Here is a 15,664-nt window from a genome sequence, read left to right on the forward strand (position 1 = left end):
AGAGATGTCAACACGAGAAGAGAGAAAGATACCACCTCATTCTCATTAACTTCTCTGTAAACCCAATCAGGCCATGACTCTAATTATAGCTACTCTTCCAAATGGGGTTTGGTTCTCTTTAATGAAGCAACTTCCAACAGTCCCTGACACTTGGTTTGCAGTTATTGATCTGGGATTTAGTTTCAAAGTATCTTTTTAAAAATCTCTTTGTTTTACATTATACACCAAGAAATTTTTGACTTAGTCATAAATTTTGTTTTTATTGCCTATCGCTCTTACATCCTTACTCATTTCTGTATATGTAAAATAGGGCTCATAATTGCACTTTCTCAGTTACTGGGAAGAAAATTAGGTAATCTATGCAAGAGTAGATAGTACGTGCTTGGATATCTGTTATCTCTCAGTGCAGATAGTTGGGGAAGATAATCCAGAATGATTTATTTTTATTTATTATTCATTTTTCAGGAATCATTCTCAAGTCATTCAGTGCCGCGACAAACTTTCTGAATCCTTGCATGTCTGAAATTTTTTTTACTTTCCCCCAATCTTAACGCTAATTTGCCTGGATAAAGAGTTCCAGGTTTAGCTTTCAAGATAATGCTTCACTGAGAAATTCAATGGCAACATAATTTTCCTGCTTCATAGGTGACCCATTTCTACACAAAAATTTCTTGATTCCTTTCTTCTAGGCTTTTTCTAAAATAAGGTTATGAGTCAGGGATTTAGCTCAGTGGTCTGCCGCCTGCCTCGCAAGTGGAAGGACCCCAGTTCGATCCCCGGTACCAAAAAAAAAAAAGGTTATTTTTTAAATTCATTATTCTAAGGGCTCAGTGAGTTCTTAAAATCTGGACTTATATTTTTGTTAAACTCTGGGACATTTTTATCTTCCCCAGCCCTCACCAACATTCTTTCTGTTGTTTCTATAGCTTTTGTCATTCAAATGTTGCAATACTGGATCCATCTATGCATCTTTTTGTTTTCCTGTTTGTTAATTTTCTACGTGCCCCTGCCCATTCTACTATAAACTGGCTTTAAATCTTGTCTATTTCCTCTTTCAGGGACTCCTCACTTGTAGTAGGTCATCGATAGAATATTTGGTTCCCTGGGGCTTTTTTTTTTTTTTTTTGGCATGGATTGGTGTTGAACCCAGAGTCTTTACATTGAAGTCCATCTCTAGGCCCCTTTTACTTTTTGAGAGAGGTCTCGGTAAGTTGTCCAGCTTGGGCTCAAACTTACAATCCTCCTTCAGCTTCACAGAGTGCTGGGATTTTTTTTTTTTTTTTTTTGGTACCGGGGATCAAACTCAGCACAGAGTTCTGGGATTACAGGCATGTACCACGTTTGTCCTCAGGTGTCTTTTCTTGATTGAAATTTCTTGGTTAGCCTTTGGTTTTGACACCAATCAGCTGAGGCTTCTCTTCCTCGGTTCAGATAGAAACTACAAATAGGCAGAATAGCTTTCTTTAGTATTAACAGCCCTGAATGCCAGCATCAACTCTGAGAGAGTGGCCCTCCACTATTCTCCTGACAGGTGGAACCAGCAGCCCTCAGGAACTCTTCTGGAGACCGAAGATGTTAACTCCCAGTAATTTTCCATCAGTCTCCTTCCTTCTCTGGCTGCTAGCTGCCCTCAGTGTTTCCAACCCCTGGCTGCTAGCCACTTTCAGCACCAGTGGTCTTTGATGTTCTCAGCTGTTAAGTTCAAGCTCAGCCTGTTCTATTCAAGTTATAAACCACAAATAGATAAACATGTTATCCAAAACAAAGATATCAAGACTAATGCTGCAGCATAAGGAACAACTGTACATGAACTCACCTCCTAAGAGAATGAGAGGTTGCTTCTGTGGCAATTGGCTCCAGCATGCAGTGTTAGCCTTTCTTAGTTATAGGGAGGGGAGGGTTGAAGGTGGGGAAGGGGGAAGCCATGAAGCCCCCATACCCAACCCGAAGATGACTGAAGAGGCTGTGGAATACAGTTATCTGGGATGGTCCTGCAGTCATGGGAAATGTCTCCCAGATGAGATGTGGTTGTTATAAGGTATTTGGGGGAGCCAATGAACAAAGAAAAACATTACTTCTTGGGGGCATGAGGCCCTTCTCTCCTGTCTGCCCTGTTTTTTGGTTTTTATTTGTTTTGGTACCGGGATCGAACTCAGGACCTTGCGCTTTCGAGGCACCACTGAGCTAAATCCCTAGCCCTGCCATGTTTCTTTAATTGGATTGTACATTACAAGGTAAAAGTCTTTACACTACCCTCAATTCCTAACTCTTAAAACTATTCCTATTTTTCAAAGATCTTATTCCACCAATCCAACAAATATTCTCTTTAGTTTCACAATTATATTATTTCCAGTGAACCTGAATCGTTCACCCATTCAAAAAGCCCGCCAGGTTCCACCCCCTCCTCTGTTCCACGAGCCAGAGTAATATCTAGCTCAGCAGTGATTCTCAATCAAAATCAGAAATACCTATAATTTTTTCCAAATAGCCGCCTGATTGAGAATCTCCGCTCATTGTCCCGGGGCATGTTTCCCCTTATACACCTGCACAGGTGCTGCTGCGGCGTTTCAAGCCCTCCTTGCCCTCCCCCTGCTCGCCTCGGGGCCGAGCCCTCGCCCACCCAGGTGGTTGGAGAGGCCCAGGAGCCTACGCCCAGCTTTACTTCAAGCTGCGTCGGGCGGGGGGAGGAGATAGGCGCGGCATTCCCTCGCGCCGTCCGTGCCAAGCAGGGAAGGCCGCAGACCTAACCTAGAGCGGCGGGTCCTGCCCAACGGGCCGTCAGCCACGTGCGCCCGGGGTCAACCTGCCGCGGGCGGGCAGACAGCTGCCTCCCGCACCGGTGCGCATGCGCGCTCGCCCTCGCTGCGGGTGCGGCTCTGCGGCGGCCAGGATTCGCGGCTGACTCTCGGCCTGCAACGGCTAGGCGAGGTCTGTGAAGGCTCTTCGGGCAGTCGTCGCAGTCTCAGGCCTTAGCGGGGAGCTACACCTACCGGCCTCCCGCCTTCTTTTTCGCCCCAGCTTACGGAAAGCCTTGGGGTAGGGGGAAGGACAACTCCCCAGTGGGGAGTTGAGGGACCTGGGGGCTGGGAAGGCCCCTACCCGGGCAGTGTGGGCAGGAGGCGAAGGAGGTTGTTAACTCGAGGTAAGAAGAGGCTAGAGCTTTTCTGTAGGTTCTGAATAGAGAAAAAATACTGGCAGGAGAATCTTTAGTGGGGCTGTGGTTCCCAGAGTCCTGAAAGATTCCACTTGATAAAGTTTGCAGTGGGTGTTAACAGCCCGGAAGAGACCGAGTTAATTCTTCTCCGAACTAATAAAAAGAGGCCAGCTGGAGTTCCCAACTAGTCAGGAGCAGTGATTTCTTGAGACCCACGTAGGTTCATCAACACAGGTTGAGATTGGGGTTTTGAACAGTGTGGGGGCTTAGGGATGCATAAATCCTAGAACACCTTCACAGTATTGCTTCTGCTTTATCAATTTTAAAACTCATTTTAGTTATTTATATTTATTACTGCTCGTTTTAATTTCACGTGTTTGGCTGCTTTTCCTCATTAGCAACGTTCTGTTTTAAATTCTGTAGGGTACAATGTCAGAACAAGAGCGTATACAGGACTGTCTGAGGAAAGAAATAAGGTCACTTCTTATTTCCACTAAAGATGGTTTGACCCCACACCAGTTGGAAAAGGAGTACCTTTTGATGGTTGGCAACCGTCTACCACTCCGAATCCTCGGGTACCGGTCCACCATGGAGCTGGTGTTGGACATGCCTGATGTGGTTAGTGTCTGCCCCTGTGGGGATGGTAGTGTAATACTGAAAGGTAGGTTTAAGATTTTTGAAGGCCTTTAAACTATAATTAAAGATAATCACTTAGTAAAGAATTCTTTTAACTCTGCAGTTATCCTGCATCCCAGGCAGCGAATTTTAATTTGGGGGGAGGTGGAATCAGAGTCTTTGATGTTGTAGGCTGTTAGCACCACAGAAAAAAACAAAACAAAAAAATACTGTATTCACGAGAACTGAATTTTCATGATTTCAGGTTATTGCACCGTAAGTTGGGGAATCTTAGCAATAGTTTTAAACTACAAAAACTTGTTTCAGGTTCCATAAAATGTACATGCATATAGGCAGCGTGTGTAAATCATTGTAGGGAAGTTTCTCATCCCAAGAATTTCGAGTCTTTCTGGAGCTGCAGTAAATATCAATGATATCAACCATTGGGTTCTTTCATTTTCCAGTAGAGAAGCTAGCAGGTTGTTCCCCAGAATGCAAGATATAGAGGAACCAAAGGCTTTCTGTTTACCATTCAACCTAGATAAACAGCTCTTTAAAGAGTTAAGAATTGTCTGTTGTAAACATGGGTACAAAAGATAAAGGGAGTAAGTTTTTCATCTAAATGTGATTTTTTCCCCCCACATCTATTTAGCCATTCCAGATGAATCCACCAAAGGAATAGCAAGTTTAGTCGCAAAGCAGAGGAGTAGCCATAAGGTGCAAAACTCCACGCAGAAGGGAAGGGCCAGTGTTTGCTCTGGGACAAGTTCTCGTCGAGTGCCTTACCGAGGAAGGGTGCCCCCTATTCTTCCTGCAGTTGTGAAGAGTGAGTTAAAAGACCTCTTGGCATTGTCTCCTGTTCTCCTTTCTGATTTTGAAAAAGCATTTGCCAAGCGATTTGGACGATCGTTTCAGTATATGCAATATGGATTCATCTCTATGTTTGAAGTGCTGAATGCAGCTTCAGATGTTATTTCTGTAGAGCAGACCAGAGCAGGTTTTTTATTGATGCTGAAGAAGAGTATATCAGAGGAAAAGCATAGAGCGTGGCCAGCAGGTAAGCATGTTGGCATTAATAATTGTATTGTGGATGAGCAAATATTGAAGAAGTCATTACATATAGAGGTAGGTAATGACTGAGCTCTGTGTGTGTGTCGAAGTTGAAACCTGGCTCTACCACGTGCAAGCTGAGTGATCTCAGACAAATTACTCTAAGCATTAGTTTCCTCATCTCTAAAATAGAGATGTACTGGAGTTGTGCTGAGGATCTTACATTAAATGTAAGGAGCCCATAAAGAGCCTGGCATTTAGTAAGCTCATAATAAGTGGTAGCTAAAGGCCCAGGACTAGTGGTTATTTGTAATTCTCGACAGTATAGAGTTTATACACTGAGCAGAAGGGCATTTTATGCCTATTTCAGGGATTTTTGTTTTTCTTCAAAGTCCACGTTTAAATTAAGGTGAATCATGAGAATGTGTCACATTTTTACAAAGCAATTTTTAAATTGTAGTGGATAGTGTAGTTTGAAGAGGACACAAAGATGTGATGTGGTCAGAGAAAGCTCTGGAGGCTACTGGATGTTTCAGCTCTGTCTTTCAACCTTCTCAATGTTTGTGAGGTATTCAGATTTAGGGAAACTAAATCATACTATTAAGCTTACAAGAGGTGGAGTTGTGTAAAGATGTTTGCCAACTTATTGAATAGTAGGGGTGGATATTTTTTCCCTGTAATTGTCGCTCATATTCATCCATGGCCCATTTTTCCAAGATCTCTTGGAATTAATTGGTTTATTTCTTAATCTTGGGATAAAGAAAGAGCTAGGCCATAGTGATTTCCAGTGTTACATCTTTCATTGTTTTTTTTTGTATGTGTGTTGTACCCGGGATTGAACTCGGGACCTTGTACTTGCCAGGCAGGCACAGTGCCACTGAGCTAAATCCCCAGCTTCATTGGAAACAGAATACACTTACCCAGTGATATTCCTCCCTCCCACAGATATTGAAGACAAAAACTTAAAACTGTAGGTAGGATAATATCTTTTATTCTTTAGTTTTACCTTTCCATTTCTCTACTACTATGTGATTATCCAGTTTGATAAGCATAGTTCTAATCACTTTCCCTAGCTGGAGACCTTGGTGTCCTAAATGAGATACAGTTTTTTAGGTTTTTACCTATGAAATCCTGCTTTTCTGTAATTATATTCAGGTGACATTAGGTGGTTTTTAGATAGCCCAAACCTTTTTGGTAAAACGCTTATGTCATGTGGTTTTCTTCTATGAATAACCAATCACTTCTATCGTATGTAAGTTTTATTGACTTAATATAAAAATATACCCTTCCTTTATTTTTAATTATGAGTTGAGGGCACTTAATTCTCAGCAGTATCTGAGTGTAACCACCAAAAAATAAGCTAGATATTAGTAGTGACAATTTTTCTTCTTTTGTTATTCACAAAAGGTGAAATTTTTACCCAGCCATTTAGAATAAAACAACGAGGGTCATATTCTACAGGCTGTCCAGTTGCAAAGTCATATTTTTCACAACCGACTTCAAACATGGTACCACCAAAGCAAATAATGAACGTGGAGACAACTTCCATATTCAGTACAGGAAAGACTTCAAAGCTGAATCACACTGAAAAATTAAACCAGGTGAGATATTTGAGTTTAGAGGTAGAAAAATGGTATACTGAAAATATGCTCAGTGGTATTATTACTTATCTGGTGGAAAAGCTGACCCTTTAAAAATCTGGCTAAGCATTTTCTGTGGTTCTTTTGATTAGTAAGAGGTAAGAGATGGGTGAGAAAAGAATACAGTGTTATCAACTCTGGTTTCTACCATTTTCTGCAGATGACTCCTAAAATATCTCTAATTCCACATTCTCACCAAAGTGATAGCAGCATATTTGCAACTAATTACATGAATATATTCACCTGAATAGTTGATCCCAAGCACCATAATCCTGGTATTTTTCTTGAAGAACTTTGAATAAAAACTCCTAGAATATAACTGAGAAAGGCTTGGTTAAATTTGCCTGACAACAACTTGAGTAAAACTCAGAATAAGCACACGGAAATTAAATTCAGGATATAAAAGTGGCTTGTTTCGAAACTGGAAAAAGTAGTTTTAGCAACATAAACATAGTAAAATTTACCCATTTCAAACATAGTTTAAATTTTGATGAATCTAGTCATGTAATCAACATCAAAATGAACAATAACTTCTTCAAACAGTTCCTTCATACCCTTTATCCTCTCTTGCCAGCTGCAGTCACTGTTACTACTGCTCTGTATATTTTTGACTTTTCATATAAATGGAATTGAGCAACATCTAATCTTTGTCTGGCTTCAATTTAGCAGTATGCTTCTGAGATTCATCCAAGTTGTAAATTGTTCCTTTTTTCTTATTCAGAAGTATTTTATATTGATATCCCTGGTACCAAAAAAAAAAAAAAAAGAAATGCTATTGATTTCTGTGTGTTTATTTTGTACCTTGCTATACTGCTGAATTTTTTGCATTCTGTTTGCCAGTATCTTATTAAGAATTTTACATCTACGCTCATTGGGGAAATTGGCTAGTAATTCTCTTTTTGGTTGGATTCTTGTCTGGTTTTGGGATCCAGATAATGATAACTTCTGAGAATGATTTTGGAAGTACTCCTCTCTCAATTTCATTAAAAAGTTTGAGGAGTATTGGTGTTAGATCTTCCCTGAAATTCCTATAGAATTTGGCTGTGAATCCACAAGTCCTGTGCTTTTCTTAGTAGTTTATTACTGCTTCAACTTTATTGCCTGTTACTGGATTGTTTAAGCTTTTTAAGTCTGCTTGGTTCAGTTTTGCCAATTCATATGTATGGAGGAACCTCTCCATTTCTTCTGAGTTCTCCAATTGGTTGGCATATATGTTTGTGAAGTACAGTAATACCCTCAATTCACAAATGCTTCTGTTTCAGAATACTTTGGTTCACAAACAGAAGCATTTGGCAAAATTTGCTTCTGTTCGTGAACTCTGTATCAGGTGATGAATATGATTGCAGCCACTTTCGCTGCACGAACATAAATGTGGCTGTCTTCCCTAGCATCATGGAACGAATTAAGTTTGTGAACCGAGATACTATTATAGATAGTTGCTAATAATTTTCTGGATTTCAGCAGTGTCCATTGTTATTTCACGTTTTTCATTTTTAGTTGCATAAATTTGTGTCTTTCCTTTTGAGGGGGGTTGGTAAGATTGGCTAAGAGTTTATTTTATTCTTTCATAGTACCAGCTCTCCAATTCATTGATTCTTTGTATTGCTTTTTGGCTCTGTTTCATTAATTTCTACCCTAGTCTTTATAATTTCCTTTCTGTACAAGCTCTAAGTTTGGATTGCTCTTTTTTTCCAAGATCTTGAGGTGAATCATTAAGATATTAACTTGGACTTGTCTTATTTTTCTGATGTTGGCATAAACTTTCCTCATAGGACTGCTTTCCTTGTGTCCATAAATTCTGGTATGTTGTACTGGCATTATCATTTAATTCTAGTAACTCTTATTTCTTCCTTAATTTCCTCTATGAGGCAATGATTGTTTGAGTGTGTTGTTTAATTTCTATATGTTTGCATAGCTTTTGTGGTTTCTTTTGCTATTGATTTCTACTTTCATTGCATTGTGATCTGATACTATGCATGTAAAATTTTGAGTCTTTTGCTGTATATATCCATTAAGTCCATTTATTCGAAGGTTTGGTTCAACTCTTTTTTGTTGTTGTTTTTTTTGTTTGGTTTTTTTTGGTACTAGAGATGGAACTCAGGACCTTGTGCTTGCAAGGCAGGCGGCAGAACCACTGAGTTAAATCCCTGGTCCAGGTTCAACTCTTAATAGTTCTCTGTTGACTTTTTTTTTGTTTAGTTGATCTGTCCGTTTGTGATGGTGAGGTATTGAGATCCCACACTATAATTTTATTGGTGTTTATCTGATCTTTTATGTCCAATAGAGTTTGTTTTATGAAATTGGATACACAATGGTATTGTTGTCTCTTCCTGTTGAATAGTTCTGTTTACCAATATGTGATGTCCTTCTTTGCCTTTTTTAATCAGCTTTGGCCTGAAATCCACTTTTTCTAAAAATAGGAAAGCTACTCCTGCTTGTTTTTGGATTCTGGTTGCATGGAATATTGTTTTCCATTTGATTTTTAGTCTGTGAATTTCTTTTTGTGTTAAATGTGTTTCTTGTATATACATACTGTTACATTTTATTTCTTGATCCATTCTGCTAATCTGTGTCTTTTGATTGGTGATTTAAGTCTATTTACATTGATAGTTATAATTGATAGGTATTGACTTACTCCTGTCATTATATTAATTTCCTGTTGCTGTTTTCCTCTTTTCCTTCTGCTTAATTACTATCCCTGCCTAATGTATGCATTTTATTGGATATTTTGGCATTGTTAGCTTCATTGTCTCTTTCTAGGATATCCTTGAGAAGTTTTTGGAGTGTTGATTTGGTGGTCATAAATTTCTTTAGGTTTTCTTTATCATGGAAGTGTCTTATCTCTCAATCAATTTTGAAAGATAATTTTGCAGGATATAACAATCTGATATGGAAGTTGTTTTCTTTAAGATCTTAAAATACTTTATTCAATACTCGTCTTGCCTTTAAAGTTTGTGTTGACAAATCTCTTGTAATTCTGATAGGTTCTCCTTATAGGTGATTCATTGTTTTTCTCTGGAAGCCTTTAAGATTCTGTTCTTGTGTTGTATTCCGGTATTTTCATTATTATGTGGTGTGGGTTGGTTTTTTTTTTGGTACCGGGGATCAAACTCTGGTCCTTGCACTTGTGCAGCAGGCAGCGAAACCACTGAGCTAAATCCCCAGCCCTGGTTGGTTTTTTTTTAATGGTTTACTTATTTGTGAAGTTCTTCCACGTCTGGAAAGTTTTCTGCTATTACTTATATAAACAAACAGGTTTTTAAAATGCCTTTTGTGATAGCTTCAGATTTTTTACTAATTCCAATTCTTATATTAGACCTGAGTAATCTAGGAGCTGTTGGATCCATTTTTCATGTTCCCTTGTTGTTTTTAAGGTATCTCTCATTAATTGATCCTGACCCTGTCTTACAGGTCTGGCACTCTGTATTCATATTGGTTGCTTTTACTACCCTTACTTGCAATCATGTTTTTAATCTCCTAGATTTCTGTATAGAACTTTCTATGGACTCCCTTTTTTTTCTATGCTGGGCATTCATTTTTTGTCTCTTTAAAACCAGTAGCTGTTTATTAGTGTCTTCTCTAGACTTGCCAGTCATTTATTTCATTGTGGTTATTATGTGGTTATATCTTCTTTAAATTCACCAGTCACCTTATAGAACTGTTTACCTTTGTTGGTACCTTTTCAGACCTATCTACTGTGTAGCATATGATTTCCTCCCCCTCATTTCCCCCATACCAATTTTGGGGGATTTAGTGTGTTTTTGGAGGCATTTTGTTGCCTTTTATTTTCATGTTTCTGGTTTTCTTTGGTGGTGGTTGTTATTTTTTGTGCTGGGATTTGCAAATTCTTTGGCCTGTACTTTGGACCAAGCCAAAGTATTGTTTATGACCAACTCCCACTCTCAGGCAATCCAGGCATTGGCATAGAGAGAAAACCAGCTACTAGCCATTACTATGTTGCTTTGTCTATGGTAGTAAATTTAGTGACACCAGTGGCAAACGATAGGAATCCCTCATGCACAGCCCTTTACCAAAACAGAGGACTCTGATTTTAGTGAATATAATTAGGCCCCCTTATATTTACCTATAGTAATTGAAACCACTGATTTCTGCTGAATGTTGGAAGCAGTGCCAGAGTTCAAACATACCACTAGGTTAAATGCCTTCTTAAGACTGCCCCCTCCGATGATTACTCCCACTGAACCTGGCCTCCTACAACAGAACATAGACCCTGTGATCTTCCTGGTCCGAGCCGAGGTCTCCCAGGAGATCCTAGGAGAGATGTATTTAGCTATCGCCCTCTCTAAGCCTATCTCCTAAGGTGTCTCTTATGCAGGCTCTGTGGAAGAGTATCACTTTAGTCCTGAAGTGAAAGGCTCCTCCTGGGTGTTGGTCTCTTCAATAAGGTTGGTCAGTTGGTTGTCAGCTCTGTTGCCCTGTGCTGTGGTGAACCCAGGGACTGGAGGTAGGGTGCTCAGTTCCCAAGTCCTCCCAGCTACAGTACAGGGACTGGCGGGCCGAGGCATCAGATGGGGGTGGGGTGGTGTAGAGTCCACTGGGGGTCTGGGGAGGTAGTGGTCTCCAGTGAGATGAACCTCTGCTTTTCCTGGTCCTTACCCTCACTCCAGTGAAGAATGAAGAAGTGGGGTGAGACTCAGAGCCAAAGGCACCAAAGGAAAATGGGAAAGTCAGGGTCTGGTGGAGAATGAGGAAGTCACAATTGAAAGTGATATGAAGCAAAAGTTTATTTACAGTGGCAAAGGCGGGAAAAAGCTACCTTGCAGCAGAACAAGCTACAAGGTGGGAGGAAACCTGAGCAGGTTACCCAGTCTTGGGGGGTGGGGGCCCTGGGTACTCATAGGGATAAACTGTTTTCTAAAAATAACCCTTTCACTGATTGGGTAATCTAGGCCAATCAGGGTCTTAGCCTTTTATTTCTGGTGTGAGGAAAAGGGCTATAGGCGGCACATGGTAAGTGAACTTCCTCAAGCACACAGTGCACAATAACCATGTAATTTTACAGCTCTTGGCCACCCAGGTCATGCCCTATATCATCCCTGCCTATGCCCCTCTAATCTGTACCTACAGTGGGTGCTTTTCGGATCCTCTGGGCTCTGGCACTGGTCCCTGGCAGTGCATGGTGTTGGCTGGGCCGGGGCAGGCACACTCCTGTAGTTTTCTTATATCTTTGTTTGGTTTTGGAAGGGTAATACTGTCCTCTTGGAAGGAGAAGTTGTTTTTTTGTTTTTTTACATCCTTATTCTGAAAGAGTTTATATAGCATTGGTATTGATCTTAAATATTTCATAAAATTCATCAATGAAGCAAACGGGACTGGAATTTTCTTTGTGGAAACATTTGAAACTATGCATTGTTTCTTTTTCTTTTCTTTTGTTTTTTTGTTTTTGCTTTTGGGACAGTGTCTCACTGTGTAGTTCAGGCTGGCCTCAAGCTCACTATGTAGCCCAGGCTGTCCTCAAACTCACAGCAGTCCTCCTGCCTCAGCCTCCCACAGGCTGAGATTACAGGTGTGCACCACCATGCCTGGCTATACAGTGTTTCTTGAACAGATATAGGGCTGTTAAAATTTACAGTTTTTTTCTTGAATGAATTTTGATACTTTTTTTTTCAAGGAGCTATTTCATCACTTGCCACTTCTGGAAGTCTTCTTTTGTGAGGGTCTTTGGTTGCACTGTCTGGTTGCCTAGGTGTCCTGAGTCGATTCAAAACTTTTGCCTTTCATGGTCATTTTGACTTTGGGGAAAGAGTCAGAAGTTACACAGTACTAGATCCAGTGAATAAGGTGGATGAGGACACACCACGTTTTTACGAGCCTGCCTTTAAATTGGATGGGACTCAGCAGCAGCATTCATTGTATTTTTGATCATACCTCATAAAGACAAATAGGATAACTTGGAGAACTGCTTCTTAAAGGAGCAAAAAAGATGAAATAAGTGTTTGAAGTGAGAAGGGAGTATTTTGAGGGCTATTAATGGCAATGTTTCTGTCTTTCAATTTAATTTTTAAAAATTTAAAAAGTCAGATTTTGATCATATCATGTATGTCTTGCTAAATATTTGTACATTTGTGTATTTTTAAAAGGATCAGCTTTTGGTTTTATTGCATTTTCGTATTTTCTGTCATTGATTTCAATGCTTATTTTCATTATTTCCCTCTGTTTAATTTCCTCTTTTTCTAAGATAAGTTTGGTGTATTTTGGTCCATCTTTTCTAATAAACATTAGGTTGAATTTCTTTGAAATATTTATGTACTTTGCACACATTTTGATATGTTAATTTTCACTCAGTTAAAAATATTCTCTAATTTCCCATATGAATTCTTTTTTGTCTCATGGGTTAGTGTTGCTTAACTTCAAGATACTTAGGAATTTTTAGAGATTTTTTTTTTCCTGTGGTTTAGTTCTAATTTAACTACAAATTTGGTCAAAAAACAGATTTCATTTCTTATAAAGTTAGTAAGATTTGTTATATGGCTCAGGATATGTTTATCTGGGTAGGTGTTTTATACTCTACCTCGAAAGACTCCATAATGTGTTGTATTTGGGTAGAGCACTGTGTATCGCACAAGTTATAGTGTTATTTAGGATTTCTATATTTTTGCTGATTTTTTTTTTTACTTTTCCCATGAATTACTGAGGGAAAGTACCAAAATCTTCAAACATAATTATGAATTAGTCTGTTTTACCTTTTAGTTAGATTAGTTTTTGCTTTGGGTATTGTGAATCTCTTTTACCTGTACACCCATTTAGGATTTTTGCATACTCTTCGTGAATTGCTGCATTTATCAGTATAACTGAGGTGTTTTGTTCATTAACCTTGTGTCCTTGTGTAATTCCTTATTAGTTCTGAAAGGAATTTTTATTCTTTCAAATTATATATGTAGATAGATGACCATGTTATCTGTGAAGAGAAGCAGTTTTATTCTTCCTTCCCAACCTGTGTACTTTTTATTTCCTTTTTTTATTGTATTAGCTGGGATTTTGTTCTCTATTGAAGTAGAGATTTTGAAAAGAAGTGGTGAGTTGGGGGCTCTTTGCTTAGTTCCTGATTACTATTTCTTACTCCATTATCTCTGTTGTGTCATTATACCTCTTTGTTTTGTATTTTTAGTGACTGCCTTAGGTTTGAGACATACATTTTTAATATGCCATGATTGACTCTAACATTATACCATTTCATATGTAGTATAAGCACCTTAAAATAGTAACTTTACTCCCCTAATTCTTTGTGCTATTTGTGCAATACATTTTAATTCTCATGTTATATATCCCCTTAATATATTGTTATTTTGCTTCAAATATTTTTATTTTAAATAAAAATAACTCCTTACACTTTTTATTTCTGATGTTCTCCAGTCTTTTGTGTCCACATTTGCCTCTGGTATAATTTTTGTTCTCCCTGAGAAATTTTAACATGTTCTGTAAGAAAATCCTGTTGGTAATGAATATTCTTAGCTTTTGTGCAAGTGAAAAGGCTTCATTTTTTTTTTTTTTGGTACCGGGGATCAAACTCGGGTTCTTGTGCTTGTGAGGCAGGTGGCGGAACTACTGAGCTAAATCCCCAGCCTTGTCTTCATTTTTGAAGCACTTCAGAAGTGTTATTCCATTGTGTTCTCGTCTGCATAGTTTCTGACAATAAGACTGTAATCATTTATCTTTGTTCTGTGCACAGTGCAGAAAATTAGTAATATCTGTTTGAATAAGAGTGGGATTAAGTAACTGAACAGTCTAGAATCTATTACAGAGAGTATTATTTTAAGAAATTCCAGTGTCCCGTTCCATAAAGATTCCATGTTTTTTGCTATGGAATGTTATAGTGTCATTTTTTAAAGAAGTCTTTTATCCATTTGGTTGAAATATATTTCTTTTTTATAGGTATCTCCTTTATATATTATTTAGATTTATGTTTAACTTTCTGTGACTTGACTTTGTTTTTCCTTTTTCCATAGTTGGAGAACTCATTCAAGTCAGTTATTGCACAAATTGGACCTGGAGGGACAATTGATCCAGAACTAAAACATAAGATAAAATGTGTAAGTATTTATCATTCTGGGAAATAAAAATAATTGATTATAAATTGAGATGTCACTTGTGGTTCAATTTAATTTGTCTCCAGTATTTTTTTTTTTTTTTTTTTGGTACCGGGGATCGAACTCGGGTCTTTGTGCTTGCGTAGCAGGCGGCAAAACCACTGAGCTAAATCCCCGGCCCTGTCTCCGGTATTTATTAGTTTTATATGTATATCTATATTTTCTAATATCATACAAATAGAGTGGTTATTCTTTTAAAATCAGAGAAGCACCAATGAATAAATACATTCCTAAAATTTTTAATGTAAAATTTTTTAGAAAACATAGATTCTTCCATATGTGCTGTATTTACTACCTTCTTCCCTCATTCCAATAAGTGACTATTTACAAAGAGTTGAAGATCTTTCTAATTATGGTATTTTATATATACAAGGCAAAATAACTATGTATACACGCGCGCGCGCGCGCACGACCACATATATACACATATACCCACACAGAGTCTGCCAAAAAATGTATACACACTTTAGGAAAAGAAAAACCTGTATAAATATTTTAATAACTAAATCTATTGAAACATCATGAGATTAATACAAGTTACCTTTGGCCTCTATAATTAGAAGAGGTGCTCTCCAGGGATTTAGCTCAGTGGTTCCGGGGCCTGCCTCACAAGCACAAGGTCTTGAGTTCGATCCCTGGTACAAAAAAAAAGGAAGAGGTGCTCAAAGTGATGACCATTAGCTTCCAGACATTTATTAGTATAGAGAATTGCTGCTTGGGTAACCTTGGTCCACTGAGATTGCTGCACATGCATTTTCAATTTCTTCTTTAAGGACCGGGAGCATGTAGTGGGTTTTCTGTGATACACGACGTCCTCTAGGGCTCCCCATATGAGAGTTACATCATCTGTTGAAAAAACATCATACTATTTTTCTTTTCACCAAATGTTTATGCATTCTTTTGGTGGACTCTCTACATATACATAAGATATTCCAAATAGTGTATGGTGTCCCATTATGTTTATGTTCCGATTATGAGATCTGTGACTGATTAAAATTTAGGTTGTGTTTACATTTGACTATTTAAAAGATGGCTGCAGTTAATGTCCTTGAACATTTATCTAGTAGTGGTTGTCAATCAAAGGCATTGACTTTGCC

The 15,664-nt window shown here is 38.5% G+C and overlaps 1 protein-coding gene across 10 annotated transcripts in view; it reads left to right on the top strand.

Annotated features, from left to right (window-relative positions):
- The first annotated feature begins 2,776 nt into the window (after positions 1-2,776).
- The window catches only part of Tdrd5 (tudor domain containing 5), an 86,477-nt gene continuing 73,589 nt past the window's right edge, over positions 2,777-15,664 (top strand). Inside the window, exons 1-5 of one of the 10 annotated variants that reach the window (XM_087194382.1) lie at positions 2,777-3,142; positions 3,578-3,815; positions 4,422-4,826; positions 6,227-6,420; positions 14,427-14,510. In XM_087194382.1, coding sequence (XP_087050508.1) covers positions 3,584-3,815; positions 4,422-4,826; positions 6,227-6,420; positions 14,427-14,510 — 915 coding nt within the window. In that variant the 5' untranslated portion in view covers positions 2,777-3,142; positions 3,578-3,583. Of the gene's footprint in view, positions 3,143-3,577; positions 3,816-4,421; positions 4,827-6,226; positions 6,421-14,426; positions 14,511-15,664 lie in introns of those variants that run through there. The other 9 variants (XM_021265345.2, XM_021265347.2, XM_021265346.2 and 6 more) reach the window with 9 other exon arrangements.

The sequence above is a fragment of the Heterocephalus glaber genome, unplaced genomic scaffold (assembly GCF_053883595.1).
Source record: "Heterocephalus glaber isolate CG9 unplaced genomic scaffold, H.glaber_assembly_v1.0 deba00001600, whole genome shotgun sequence".
Lineage (NCBI taxonomy): Eukaryota > Metazoa > Chordata > Mammalia > Rodentia > Bathyergidae > Heterocephalus > Heterocephalus glaber.